General features: G+C 39.1%; 1 protein-coding gene across 1 annotated transcript in view; it reads right to left on the bottom strand.

Moving 5' to 3' along the window:
* WDR64 (WD repeat domain 64) overlaps positions 1 to 14501 on the bottom strand; it is a 146557-nt gene that overhangs the window by 3995 nt on the left and 128061 nt on the right. The window contains exons 22-27 of the mRNA XM_045876185.2: positions 13715 to 13773; positions 9600 to 9709; positions 6178 to 6366; positions 4359 to 4464; positions 1530 to 1610; positions 599 to 712 (exon numbers count right to left, since the gene is read on the bottom strand). Coding sequence (XP_045732141.1) covers positions 599 to 712; positions 1530 to 1610; positions 4359 to 4464; positions 6178 to 6366; positions 9600 to 9709; positions 13715 to 13773 — 659 coding nt within the window. The remainder of the gene's footprint in view (positions 1 to 598; positions 713 to 1529; positions 1611 to 4358; positions 4465 to 6177; positions 6367 to 9599; positions 9710 to 13714; positions 13774 to 14501) is intronic.

The following is a 14501-nucleotide window of genomic DNA, read 5'->3' as shown; positions in this document are numbered from 1 at the left end:
CTAGGCTGTATGGTTTAAAGGGATGAGCATGAAATTTAGAATCAGAGTGGATCTCAGCTTATCATTTAATTCTTATGCGATCTTTGGCAAGTCATTTACCCTCTGGTTAGGCTCCACTTTTCCCCAATTTTTTCTTTGTAATTATTGTGAAAATGAAGGGAACCACTTATAAAAATGCTACATAAACTCTAAAACATTGTATATTAGCTACTCTTCTTAACACATAAAAACACTTGACTTAGCTGGTGAGCCAGAAACTTAATGATATCATGGTTCTACCCTGCAGGTACAAGGATGGTTACACAGCCCTCAGAGATGGTATGTCACATTGCCTTTTAAAACTAGGCAGTGAATTTAAGTCTTAAATTAGCTCTGGAAAAGTTTCATCTGCCAGGTTCAAAGGTCCTATTTGATTTTTGTCTCCATTCAACAAATTCCTGATTTCCATCTCACTGAGCTAAAATGCATGCATCTGGGAATATTCATGACAAGAGTATGAACTGAGATAATTTTAGGCCCAGCATGTCTCTGGGAACAAAGCAATTGTTAACAATCCCCAGACAGAAAGGAGATCCACTCTGGAATTCTGAGTACTGACTTTTTCATGTTGAACATGAATCCCCTTCTTTTTTCCTGGAATGCCATCTGCAGACTCCCTTTGTGCGTCTGAGCCAATGAGTGGAAGGAATCTTAGGCTGGTGGGGCTCTGTACCTAGAAGCCATAAGTAAAGAGTTAGCAAGACATACTTCAGGCAATTACTTCTGTAGTGTGAATTCAAGGGTGGAGAATAGGGAACGAAAAGGTCCAACTGCTTTAAAATATGCCCCCCTTCCCAAATGCCCACTATTCCTTCTTGACACTTCGCCCTTAGCATCATCTGTAGGTTAAGTGTTTGCTGCTGTTATCATGAACGTGTTCTTGGGGAGGAGAGAGAACATTTTAAAAAATAATAAGTTAAGATAGAGTTGAAATATTTCATCTTCAGTTTATTATTCCTGGTTTAATTAGTTCTTTAACAGATTATCTGGAGTGGAGACTGGAAGGGTGAGTACTGAGTACTAAGGAAGAACTTCTGGACAGGGAGACAGCACTGGCAAAGTCACAGAAGAGGGAAGAGCAAAGATGCTTAAGGAATGGCAAGGAATTTGGCATAGCTGGAGTGTAAGGTACATGGGGGAAAGTGGTAGAAAATGAGATCAGACAGTCCAGACAGAGGCCAGATTATGAAAGGTTTGTACGCCAGGCTCAAAGTGTTTGAATTTTGTCCTGTAGGTGGTGAAGAGCCAGGATAGAGTCTGAAATCGTTTCTTGTGGTGTTTAATGTGGACTGGCAGAGACAAGTGATCAAGGGCATGGATATAGAGAACTAAAGACTTCTTGGGGATCGGACACAGTATGCTCATAGAAGCAGCCGTTGGCTTGGTGATGTGATTTTCTTCAACCTTGTTTGGTAGCCCAGGGTCAGGAATGAGATGTCAGATTCCCTGTTGTTTTCTAATTACTCTAGTCTTAGAAACCTCCAACTCACCCTATATATAGGCAGAGAACCAAAAACAATCCCTGCCTCTCTGTTTTCCGTCAGGAATCCTTCTAAGGCCCGTCTTTGAATCTGCAAAACACAGGAGTGAATGTTTAATGCAAAGGGCACATTCCTTCAGCGGCAAAATTCCTGGGTTCAAATCCTGACTCTGCTGCTTATTAGCTGAATGATCTTGGGCAAGTTCTTCCCCTATTGACTATTTATGAGGATCAAATGAAATACACATAGAGCACGGTGCTACTTAGATATAAGAATTAGTATCATTGTATTATTATTACTGATAACGGTACCTCAAAAAGAAGTGAATGATAAAAAAAAAAAGTGAATGAATACGTTTTATACAATTGAGAAAGAAAAGTAATGGGCAAAACAAGATTCTGGTAAAAAGCAGAGATTCCTAAGAAAAAGGGGTTTTAACTCAACTTTAGCATTAAAATTTTGTTATTTTACCAACCAGTTGAGAAGACCAAGTTGTGCAAAGGAGAAGGTGATCCTTGGGGCACTTGATTGTTTCCAGAGCTTTAAAACGTTGCTAAAGTTTTCCCAAAATGCATTTAATGCTTCAGTTAAATTACTTTAAAAGATTATTTCTTATCTTTAAATTGGAAGAGAATATTGAAAGTATCTACCAATCTTTATTTTTAGGTTGTGCTATTTCAATCCTATTCAACAAAATTGAGTATCTGTTATGTGCTTGCATATAACTTTGGCCATAAAAATCTTAGGACTTAGTGGTGGGTGGGAAGTAAAGGTAAGTATATTAATACTCTGATTCACTGGAGAACATGGTAAATGAATATGCTATAAGACACAAAGCAGGAGAGACTGGGCCTGTTGGGGAATGCGGAATTAACATTTATCGAGTATCTGTGATGTAACTGGTATACATTTTTCTCACTTAATCCTCACAACAACACTTTAGGGGGGCTTTCCAATGAGGAAAGAGATAAAATAATTTATCTAAGATTAAACCTAAGTCTATCACACTCCACATCCTGTCCTTCACCTGTCTGTCCCCCTGTCCTCTGGGAGCAGCTGAGTTCCATCTGGACAGAAAGGTAGGGCTTATGGAAATTGTTTCATTTGGGAAATATTAAGTATTTATCAAATACGAAGTTGATACTATAAAAGAATAATGACATAATGGACCCACTGCTCTGTTTTACATACTGAAACAATGCCATCAACTTTGAGGTTCTCAGTCCTTTTCATCTGCCCTTAAATGTAGTGACTGTCCTGAATTTTGTGCTTTTAATTCTCCTGCTTTTATTTATGTAATTTCACCTTATATGATTTTTGCTCAAGCAATATTTTATTTAGTTTTGCCTTTTTTTGACTTTTACATAAATGATAATTATGTATATATTCTTAAGCAAAACTTTTTCATTCAGTAGCATGTATTAAACTATTATCCATACAGGTGAGTGTTACTTTGGTCCATTTATATTCACAACTCCATAGTGTTCCAATCTATAAATATGCTATAATTATGTACCGATTATACTGTTCATGAGCATTTAGGCTGCTATCAAGTTTTTGCTATTACAAACAGTACTGCTCTGAGCATCTTTGTTCCTGTCTCCTAAGCATGTGTTTAAGAGTTTCCCCAGGGGATATCTCTAGCAGGCTATACCTATTTTCAACTTTACTGGTTAATGCCATATTGTTTTCCAAAGTGGTTCTACCAATTTACACTACCAAATTAGTGTAATGCACACTGACCCTTGATAGAGTCAGACTTTCTGATATTTGCCAATCTGCTGGGTGTAAAATGGTATCTCATAACATTATTGATGTGAATGTCCACATTTACTAATGAGGTTGAGCATCTCATCATGTGCTTACTGGCAATTTTTTTTTTCTTTTGTGATGTATCTATTTAAGTATCTGTTCATTTTTTTAAATTGGACTGTCTTTTTTTTCTTATTGATTCTTAGGAGTTCTTTTGTATTCTAGATACTAATCCTTTGTCAATTACAAAGGTAGGATGGGCTCGAGAGACAGAGAAAAGCATTGATGTGGCAAGGACAGCTCACACAAACTGTCGGGCAGAAGACAGGAATGCTCAGGAAATAACAACTAGCCTGATTTGTAGAGGGTGGGGCAACAGTGGGTTAATAATGGGAGATACATTAGGAAGGTTAAGTTTGGTTTACTGTGTGGAAGATCTTGAAGAAATCAACTCATGCTATATCCACTCTTTAGGAATACTAGAAATAGAATGAATAGCAGGACCCATTTCTCTCCTAATTCTGCATTGATGTGTGTCAGTGTGTGATAGACAGAATCATGGCAACCAAAGATGTCCACACCCTAATTCTCCCTCCCCCAGCCTGGGACTACACTGCCTCACTTGACAAAAGCGACTTTGCAGATATGATTAAGGTCAGGAACCTTGAGATGGATTATCCAGGTGGGCCCAATCTAATCACAGGCATCCTTAAAAGCAGAGAACATTTCCCACTGGGTCGGAGACCTATGACCCCAGGAAAACTGTCAGGGAGAAGTCACATTTCTGGCTTTGAAGATGAAGGAAGAGGGCCCACAAACTAAAGCATTGAGATTCTTCCCTTAGAGCCTCCAGAAAAGGAACAGAGCTCTGGCAACACCTTAATTTTAGCCCAGCAAGACCCAGGTCAGACTTTTGACATACAGAACTGTAAGATAATTAATTCGGATTGTTTAAGCCACCAAGTATGTTGTAATTTGTAACAGCAGCAGTAGAAAACTAATCTTGGAGAGATCCAAATTCGGGAAAACAAGAGCAAAGTGCTTTCTTTTATTTGTTTGTTTTTCGTTCATTTGTTTTAAGGCTACCTTGGGAGAAGAAAGAGACTTGAAAAACTTAAAGTCATGATCCACTTCAAAGGCCTTGGGAGGTGTACGTTTGAAAAGCAAAGACATTGAGCTCATTTTTTTCCATCTGCATAAAAAGATAGAAGGAAAACTGTTCAGCACATACCCACATCTTTTATTCTCTCTGCTTACTAAACTAGTATCCATTACATCCTGCTTTCTCTGGGTCCCCGATTCTCTGGCTCCCGTGGCACCAGTCCTAATGATGCTACCTCTGCATTTAAGTCATTCTCTATTTGCTCACTTGAATCTATCTTTTGAGTGCCAACTGTGTGCAAAGCATTAAGCTAAGAACTGGGTATATATAGAGGTACAAAACATGGTCTTCATCCTCAAGGAACTCACAGAGTTAGTGAAGGAGATGCATATTACCAAATTAGAATATACTATTTTGAGTACTAAGATAGATGGATGGTCAAGGCTCAGCAATTACCCAGGGAGACTGACCAGCTTTGCTTGGTGAACTTTACCACATCTTGGCTCTGCTATTCCACCGCTCACATTTTGGCATGACTTTTTCTCCAGTGCTCTTGCTGGCTAAACTTGAGCACTTCAGTTGGGGTTTCGGCAGTCCCCTGGAACCCTTGTTGATTTTTCTCAAATTGCTCCTGTTTTAATCCAAATTCTGTGTGGCTTATGACTCTTAGTTTCAGTTCCTATTTATTCTACCAGCTGTTGGTCTAGATGATGGCACTGAGTCTCTCCAGCTTGGACTCACTTGGGATTTCCTTAAAGGACTTTATTTTAGACAATCCCCTCTGATTCTTCCCACTTTGGACTCATCTACTCAGTTCCCCAGGGCTGGTCTGCTCCATTTTGCTAGTCCAGGTAAGATTGGTCCCCTGAGGTTATCCACCATGCTTTGCTGATGTTGAGCTCAAATGAGTACTGATCTCTTCCGTTATGACAAAGATCCAACCACATCAAAACCAGAACTGAACATTACAAAAGCACAAAACACCTTCTGTCAGCACTCTGTGCCCTCCTGGGGAACCGTCCTCCTCCTCTAAACCTTTAAGCAATGCTCAAATGTCCCTGAGACACAAGCAAACCCATGAATCAAACTCTTATTCAATGTTAGAGCTATTTGACTTCCTTACAAAGTAACCTATCCCATTGTCACCTCATGTTTCCTATTTATTTCTCAAATACTTGCTTGTGGCTTTCTTTTCAACATCCAGATGGGCCTATCTCAATGCTCATTAAATATCTCCATTTGGATGCCCCACAAGCATCTAAACTTAAACCTGTCCAAACCAAACTCACTATCCTTTTCTTCAGACCTGTTTTTTCTCTTGTGTATTCTGTCACTATGATTTCTCTAACGTTTAAAATCCTTATGTTGGCCTATAACAGAAGCCCATTGTGATTTGGCCTCTATAAACTTTTCTTGCTCTATTTCCTGCCATGTCTTCCTTGCTTGCTCACTGGACTCCCAAGTCTTGAAAAACCTGATGATGTATCATAGTGTTTCATTATTTAGTGCTTTTACTTAAATAGGATTCAACTAAGCAAAGAAGACCAAAATTGCCTCTTTGGTCTTCTTTGTTTGGTTACATTCCATTTACTCCTCTGTAATTATCTTAAAAGTACTATTATACTGAGGCTTTTTGTTTACATATTTCTCCCCTCTACTGGACTATGACATTATTGAAAAGGCCTGGACTTTTCATCTTTGAATTCTCCACATCCAGCATAGTGTCACAGTATCATAAGAGTTTAATTCTTGTCTGTTCATCTAAAGACAAAACAAAACCAAAACCAAAACCAATGGTCTTACTTTTGCTGGTCAAATACCAGAGGATATTCATATTTTTGCTTCTTCTCTGTGAACTTGTTTTCTTCTTTTATTTCTACAGGATATTCATTAACATCACATGGCAAAATGAAATCACTTGTTTGTGATATTTCAAACATTCTTTGCTGCCCAAAATATCCACAGTAATGACCACTGAAGGCATGCCAAAGCCTGAGGAGAGGCAAAGGTAGGGAGAAGAAAGTGACTGGAATTCAGTGGAAGTTATTCTGTTTATTAGATCATTTATATGAATTTTCACTGATCCACTAGGGATTTGAAGCTTGATTCTAGGACTCTTCTATTAAATACGTGAAACTAATCAGAGCATAAGCATTTCTATCAGTTAGAATTCTAATCTACAGCAATTTTGGGAAGTGTCAACTTGAATCTGTACTTATGATACACATCCATTAAAGCCAGAAAACAAGGAACAGATATTTCCCAGAATAACCCTGCTTGTTCAAGGTGATCAGAACCCATGTTGGCTGACAGTGTATTAGCTGAATTAGGCCTTTGAATGGGCTACGCCTCAGCCGTCTACCTCTGTATCAGCATCAGTAGAACTTGGGGGAGGGGTTTCCTACGGACACTTTTCCTGTTACCAACATCCTCTCAACCTCCGTCCATAACTCCTACTATTACAGAAACACCATACTAATTTTTTATGACTGAGTTCTGACATGGCAGAAGTGGCTTTTTATCTGTATGCATTATTTCCCCATCAGTTTAGTGCAATGAGATCCCTCTAAGTAGCCCACTTGCTTTAAAGTACTACAGAATGTCGTTAGCAGAAGTGTGTGCCCTAGGTCTCGAGGACAGATAAAAGTATGTGGGAGATTTTTCTTTTATGTCTTGATTTCAACCTCAGAGTAGCAAATGATGGAAGCAGTCCTCATGACCTATGAGGAGGCCAACCAGCATGAGCTAAGAGTTAATTCCACAAAGTCCAAGAGTTTCCCAGGTCAGGGGGGTTGGCATTGAGGAGAAGGCAGAGCAGAGGTATCTAGCCAGTATTCCTCACACCCGACAGCATCCTAAGAATGTAGCATAAGCACTTTATATCCCTTACATATTTGAATTCCTCAACACTGCATCAATGCTGTGGTCTTGCCAGAGCATTTATTAAAATGAAATGGACCAGCCCTTCCAGCATGGCAGTTAGAAGGTAAGGACTACCTTTAGGACAACTCTAAACTCACTGTGTTCTCGACCAGGACTGAAGCAGCTTCTGCTCTCCTTTGTTTTGTGGCATTTCCTGCTGCATGTGGAATTCTCCCAGATGATCGATCCCACCTCTCAGCCTGATTTCCCAGGCCTCAGATATGGATCTTCACCCCTTCTATCCTCTGTCCAAGAGCTAAGCCTTAATTACAGGTTTTCCCATTATAAAATCATCATCTTTTTTACAAGATCTAGAGTGTTAAAATTGCCTACTCTGTTAGAAAATGGCAGCTAGTGTTTGCAAAAGGACAGAGCTTAGTTATAAAGAGAACTGTCGGGGCACCTGGGTGGCTCAGTTGTTGGGCGCCTGCCTTCGGCTCAGGTCATGATCCCAGGGTCCTGGGATCGAGCCCCACATTGGGCTTTCTGCTCCGCGGGAAGCCTGCTTCTCCCTCTCCCACTCCCCCTGCTTGTGTTCCTGCTCTCGCTGTGTCTCTGTCAAATAAATAAAATCTTTAAGAAAAATAAAGAGAACTGTCTCTGAGATAGCTATTCATAGAGCTACTTTTTCTGAGCTGCATATCTGGGGAGAGCTTCACTTGAAGGGATCTTGAAAGTAAGTTCTCTGTGCCAAGGGTAACTGGTGGTGTGCACACATGTGACTTGTGGGGCGTGTGTGTGTGCGTGTGCTACCATCCCCAATTAGCACTTCTGCTGACAGGTAGCTGAAAATAAGCTGGAGCAGACACCCAAGGGACAGAGTCATGGAAAACATCTATAATAATGAAACGTCATGTCCTTAATTTTTCCTATGAATAAAACAACAGATTCCTTTTTTGGCAGAGAAGAACCCCAGTTAGGACCTTACCCCCACAGACTCCCTCGAACTCAACATTTCTAAAAGTTGACCTCCACCCTTCCACATTCAAAATATCCTCCTCTTTTAGTGCCTCCTCTCTTCCTGAGTGGTACCGACATTCACTGAGCTGTATAAGCCAGGAGGTATTCTTGACATCTATTACTTACCTCCCCTTTCAGTTAAAGTTTCTGTCTCCCGAATTTTACCTCCTAGATAGTTCCCAGACCCAGACTCTTTCCTTCCAGCACTGCCCTAGTCCAGGCCGCTGTATTCAGCACAGACTTCAAACTGTTCTCTTTGCTCCCACCTTGCTACTCTGAAATCCATTCCCTATGTGTTGTTTTTTAAAAATGTAAATCAGATGATGTTAGTCCTTCACTTAAAATCCTTTGGGGGCTGTTCCGTGAAGATCCAAATCAATCTCAGGTTCACACAGGGTCTTTTATACAATGTAAAATATTCCTTCCTTTTTGCCGTCACTATGTTTAAGCTTTCCAATACACTTTGAAGTCTCTCCACATCTCTCAATCATTCCTGACTTTATTCTCCCCAGAGGATAATTCATTACCATGATTTTGAGACATTTTAATATGCAGCAATTTGTCTCAAGGAATGTCATGACATTTCCTTTCTCTTTGTATACGCGTGTGTGTGTGTGTGTTCAGCATTTTCTGTATGTATCCTTAGCATTATTCAGGCAATTGATAACAAGTAGACTTTGCAAAATCAATCACATTGCCCATGAAAACATTAACTCACTTTCGGGGCACCTGGGTGGCTCAGTTGGTTAAGCGACTGCCTTCAGCTCAGGTCATGATCCCAGGGTCCTGGGATCAAGCCCCGCATCGGGCTCCCTGCTCAGCGGGAAGCCTGCTTCTCCCTCTCCCTCTCCCCCTGCTTGTGTTCCCTCTCTTGCTGTGTCTCTCTCTGTCAAATAAATAAATAAAATCTTAAAAAAAAAAGCCAAAACATTAACTCACTTTCACTTTTCTCAGCAGTTAAGTTACACTTTGCTATTACTCTGTTTGTGACTTTTGATCCTTTGTCTCCCGGGGCCTTCCCTGGGCATGTGTCTATTTCTCTGAGATAATCATCTTGCTTAATTCTTCAAAATGAGTCCACCAAAAAACGCTTTTATTAGAGTATTTGTTATACTTCTAATGTAGATGAGCAGAGCATCTCATCTCCTTGGGCATGGAAAAGAATTCCAAACCAGTGGCCACCTTTTCAAGGCCCTTTGTGTGTGCTACCTTTTGTTTGTTTATGTATTTATTTATTTTAATTATCCAATCAAGAGTGTATTTAGGGTATATACTTAAACTTCAGCTTAGAATTTTTACTTCTCATGCTCAAAACCCTAAATTCACCATATGAAGGTCCATACCTTACTGATCCATCGATGGAGGCAGTAAGAACCATTTGCTTGTCTTCTACGTAGATCACTTGAATAATTTCTAAAGAATGAGCTCGCCAGGTAAGCAGCTGCTTCAATTTCTAGAGAGCAACAATAAAGCACATCCCATGGAATAAGTATATGCTGATCAAAATCCGATCTTGAGGAAAACCATTAACCATTAACGAGCCAAGCTTATGAGTGAATGGCGTGGACATCTGTGCAAGATGCAGTCTCTCTCCCTGTGAGCTCTTCTTCTTTGCTCAGGTACCCAGACTCCATGTTTATGTGTTTGCTAATCTGCACATATCCCTGGGAGAGGAGAGATCTTATGTCTTTTGCAATTTCTCATTCAAGTGAGGATTAACAATTAATTTAGTTGAGGATTACAAGATGAGTAGATGAAGGAAAAGCTTTAGGAGAAGGGCTGTAGGAGAGGCCAAGACAGAGTGGAATCAGGAACAAGAGGAAGTGGAGATGAAAGGTGAGGACCAAAGGGTAGGCTGGCAAAACTTTCCAGTTTTCAAATTTTATCCAGAAATAGCCCTGGCTATTTTGTTCTTTTTTTTTTTTTTTTTTTTTTTTGGTGGTGGTGGCAATGATGGCAGTGGGGTTATATATGATACCTATATACCACGAGGAATAGACAAAAGGAATGGGCCTAGCTCATTTTCTTTCAAAGACATCAGGAGGCTTGATAGATATGTTCCTTCAAGATGTGCCTTATCCTCAAGTGTAGAACCGTTAAACAGGCCTGAGTTGCATGAATTAGAGTTGACAAACTGGGGAGCTGGCTCTGTAGCAACATCCCCTTAGAGCATGTTCCCTCTCTATCTCTGATGAACCCAGATCAGGACTACTTCTTCTTGGGTCATCTACCTAGAGTATTTGTGTGGTTAGAATTGTGGCAGCTTGGGAGTGATCCTACAAGTCTCCTATTCATTTATACTCTAACGAAGGCAGACACAATTCCTCCTAAATTTCTTGGCCTTCTGACTCAGTTCCCTTGAGTTGTTCTTAGAAAATCAGGGTGAAATCTGCATTCTCCTACTTCTTATTGTCTCATAGCTAGTCAAGTGTATCTTGTCATCCAAGGGTTCTTTCTCTGCCTTGGGATGGGATTCTCTAAGGCAAGTGTTTTTCTGCTATGTGCCGTATCTATAGTAAGAAATACGTTTTACTTCATGATCCAGTAAACAGATAAAATACCTGCACATGCATCCTGAAAAAGTTTCAGTATCCTTCACACAAAGACATTTAACCTTACCTGGTGTGACGTACACTGATAATGTCTAGTTTATTCTATTGCATCTCATTCCACTCCATTCCCTTTTTTTAATGAAAATACGGTCACCACCCATTAAATTGATTTTATAACCCACAAGTGGGTTATAACCTATATTTAGAAAAACATTGCTCTAAGACCTTTTTTTTTTCCTGTAGACATGTGTATATTATCATATGTATGATTTCTCTTTCTGTGGACAGGTTTTGACTATCCTATCTCTTAGAATATCTATTATTACATGGAAAATCTCTTTAATAGTAACGTTGCAAGAGAACCAGATTAATGTCTGATGTATAGACTGACCTATGAGGTTTTTGCTGTAGTTGTAATCTATTACTGAACCTGGTTTAATTCATGATATTATATTCATCTGTGTAATAGTGAGGCATCTTATAACCAGATTCTGTTGTATATTTGTCAATAAGCAGCCATGTACGAAGTACAAAGTGTACAAGTACATTGTGGAAAGTGTACACAGTGTACATTTTGTGGGAAAAATACATTTTCCAAACACAGAAAAGGTTGAAATGAGATTGAATATAGAATAATTTCAAATAAGTGATTAAAGTCTTTGTTTTTATTTATTTATTTATTTATTTATTTATTTATTTATTTATTTATTTTTAAATTTTATTTATTTTTTGACAGAGAGAGACACAGCGAGAGAGGGAACACAAGCAGGGGGACTGGGAGAGGGAGAAGCAGGCTTCCCGCAGAGCAAGGAGCCTGATGCGGGGCTTGATCCCAGGATCCTGGGATCATGACCTGAGCCGAAGGCAGACGCTTAACAACTGAGCTACCCAGGTGCCCCAAAGTCTTTGTTTTTAAATTGGTAAAAATGCTTTAAGTCTAATTCAATATTATTTTATAACTTTGTTTTTAATATTTTCTCTAAATGTAAAGGACTCATTTGCCAGTTTATGGAAAGTCCATTTACAAAACTGTAGGCTTTGGGGGTGCCTGGGTGGCTCAGTCGGTTAAGTGTCTGCCTTCGGCTCAGGTCATGATCCCAGGACCCTGGGATCATGCCCTTCCCTCTGCCTGCCGCTCTCCCTGCTTGTGCTCTCTCTCTCTCTGTCAAATGAATAAATAAAATATTTAAAAAAATCTGTAGGCTTTGGGTGATATTTTTATGTCTTAAAATTAATAATGGAATATGATAATCATCACAATTCAGAGAAAACAGATAACTTTCCACCTATACATGGTTCAAGAATGTTGTTTTTGTTCCTCTCACAACATGCCTTGATTGTAGGCCATTTATAGCTGTTGATAAGTGAAACTTTGTGCTTTGTAAGTTTAAACGTTTTTTTTCTATTTGATAGTAGCTAGGGTTGTATGGAAAGAGTGCTGGATTTGAGGACAAGAAGCCTGGTTCTAGCCCCAGCTTAGTCACTACCTGTCTACGTGTTGCTAGGCAAGCCAGTCTCTGATTTCCCTTTGGCAAAGTGGAGATAATCATACTAAAGCTAAACATCTGAACGTTATAAAACTCTAATTGGCTCTTGGAAACAAAAAGAAAATTCTATGGATCAAATGAAATAACGTTTGAAACAGTAACCGTTCTGTGATACTCTGCAAGAAATCCAATCCTAATCTATGTAACCATATGTTACTACTTATGATCCAAAAGCAAAAAAATTGCTATTTGCTTGCTTTTTGGATTTGAAATATGAACTTAAAGGGAAATAAGCCTAGGGTAAAATAGTGCTTCCTTGCTGCAACCTTTAATGAGTGTTGAATCTTTATAATATATGTAGCTGTATTTGTATATCCACATTCACACAAAACATGCATATTTAAATGGTTATGAATAAGATTGGTGACATTTACATTGCATTAACACTAAAAAGAGCATAAAATATGTTTGAGTTACAAGGAGGATTTAGACTAGATGTGAGGAAGAGTTTCTTTCTTTTTAATTGAAGTAGAGTTGACATACAATGTTATGTTAGTTACAAGTGTACAACATACTGATTTGACAAATCTGTACATTACACAGTGTTCACCATGATAAGCATAGCTACCATCTGTCACCATACAAAGTTATTACAGTGTTGTTGACTATATTCTCTATGCTGTACTTTTCATCCCTGTGATGTATTTATAATGGTTGGACACTAGATTAGACTTCTAAGGAAAAGTTATAGACTCTCCTTCTGTGAAGATACATAAGCTGACTATGGAGGACTAGATGATGTGTGAACTCTTAAGCTCTGGGTTTCTTATTTTCTTTTTTTTTTTTTAAAGATTTTTTTTTTAATTTATTTGAGAGAGAGAGAGCGCAAGCAGGGGGAGTGACAGGCAGAGGGAGAAGCAGGCTCCCTGCTGAACAAGGAGCCTGATGTGAGGCTCGATCCCAGGACCCTGGGATCATGACCTGAGCCAAAGGCAGATACTGAACCAACTGAGCCACCCAGGTGCCCTAAGTTCTGGGTTTCTGTATAGATTCTCTCAAATAAGTGAAAACATGGAGATGATATAAAGCGGCCAAGGGCTGGCTCACTCACTCATCCTCTCTTCTCACCAGTAAACCATGGTTATTTGGCATGTAGCTTGTTTTTTGTTTCTTTTCTTATTTCACGTATAATTAACATACAATGTTACATTAGTGTCAGGCATACAATTTAATGATTCAACAATTCCATACATTTCTCAGTGCCCATCAAGATAAGAGTACTCTTAAGATTCAATAGTATTATATATGACTCAAGAGTAGGGATTCTTGTCTTGGTCTATCTTTTGTGGTATCTAGCACAGAGAAATGGTCAATTAGTATGTGCTGGTTCATGAATTAAACTAAAACTAAAGTTCTTACCTTTTCTTCGTGAGGTGGATCCAGGAAGGAACTAATACTGCAAAGGATAACATGTCCTTCTGTATAAGACATAAACATTGGAATCTTTAGTTAGATATCATGATATCTAAGCAGATACTACCCAGACCACCAAATTAATTTGACTTAGGCATTTATAACGGTAAATAAAATAGAATCTGAAAACCCAGAAATGAAAGAAAAAAGTTTATATCCATTTTTATATGTAGGAATTCTGTTTTGTTGAGCATACATGGCAACCTCATTATGAATTATTGTTGCCATGGATACTCAAAGTCCTTCTAGATGTCAGAGTAGATGAAATAGAAATGAATACGCCACTACGAAACGGAGTCCAAACTGTTACAGAGATAACCATTCTACAATCCAAATGATAGTTACAAAACTAGATTTAAAAAAGCATCAAGGACTACATCTAGGCATATTCAGACAGTGGAATGAAATATTTAAGTGTTGAGAGGACAACCATCAACCTACAATTCTGTACCTTGTGAAGTTGTCCTTTAAAAATGAAGGAGAGATACAGACTTTCCCAGACAAACAGAAACAAGCAGCCTTGCAAGAAATATTAAAAGAAGTTCTTGGGAAGCCTGAGTGGCTCAGTCGGTTAAGTGTCTGCCTTCAGCTGGGGTCATGATCCCAGAGTCCTGGGATCAAGTCCCATATTGGGATCCCTGCTCAACAGGGAGCCTGCTTCTCCCTCTCCTTCTGCCCCTTTCCCCTCCCCTGCTCATGCTCTTTCTCTCTCAAATAAATAAATAAAATCTTT

This window comes from Mirounga angustirostris, unplaced genomic scaffold (genome assembly GCF_029215605.1).
Source record: "Mirounga angustirostris isolate CCGP_5_RB_7025 unplaced genomic scaffold, mMirAng1.0.hap1 SCAF_6, whole genome shotgun sequence".
Classification (NCBI taxonomy): Eukaryota; Metazoa; Chordata; class Mammalia; order Carnivora; family Phocidae; genus Mirounga; species Mirounga angustirostris.
Note: the sequence above shows the minus strand (reverse complement) of the source record. Positions and strands in the feature narration are given on the sequence as shown.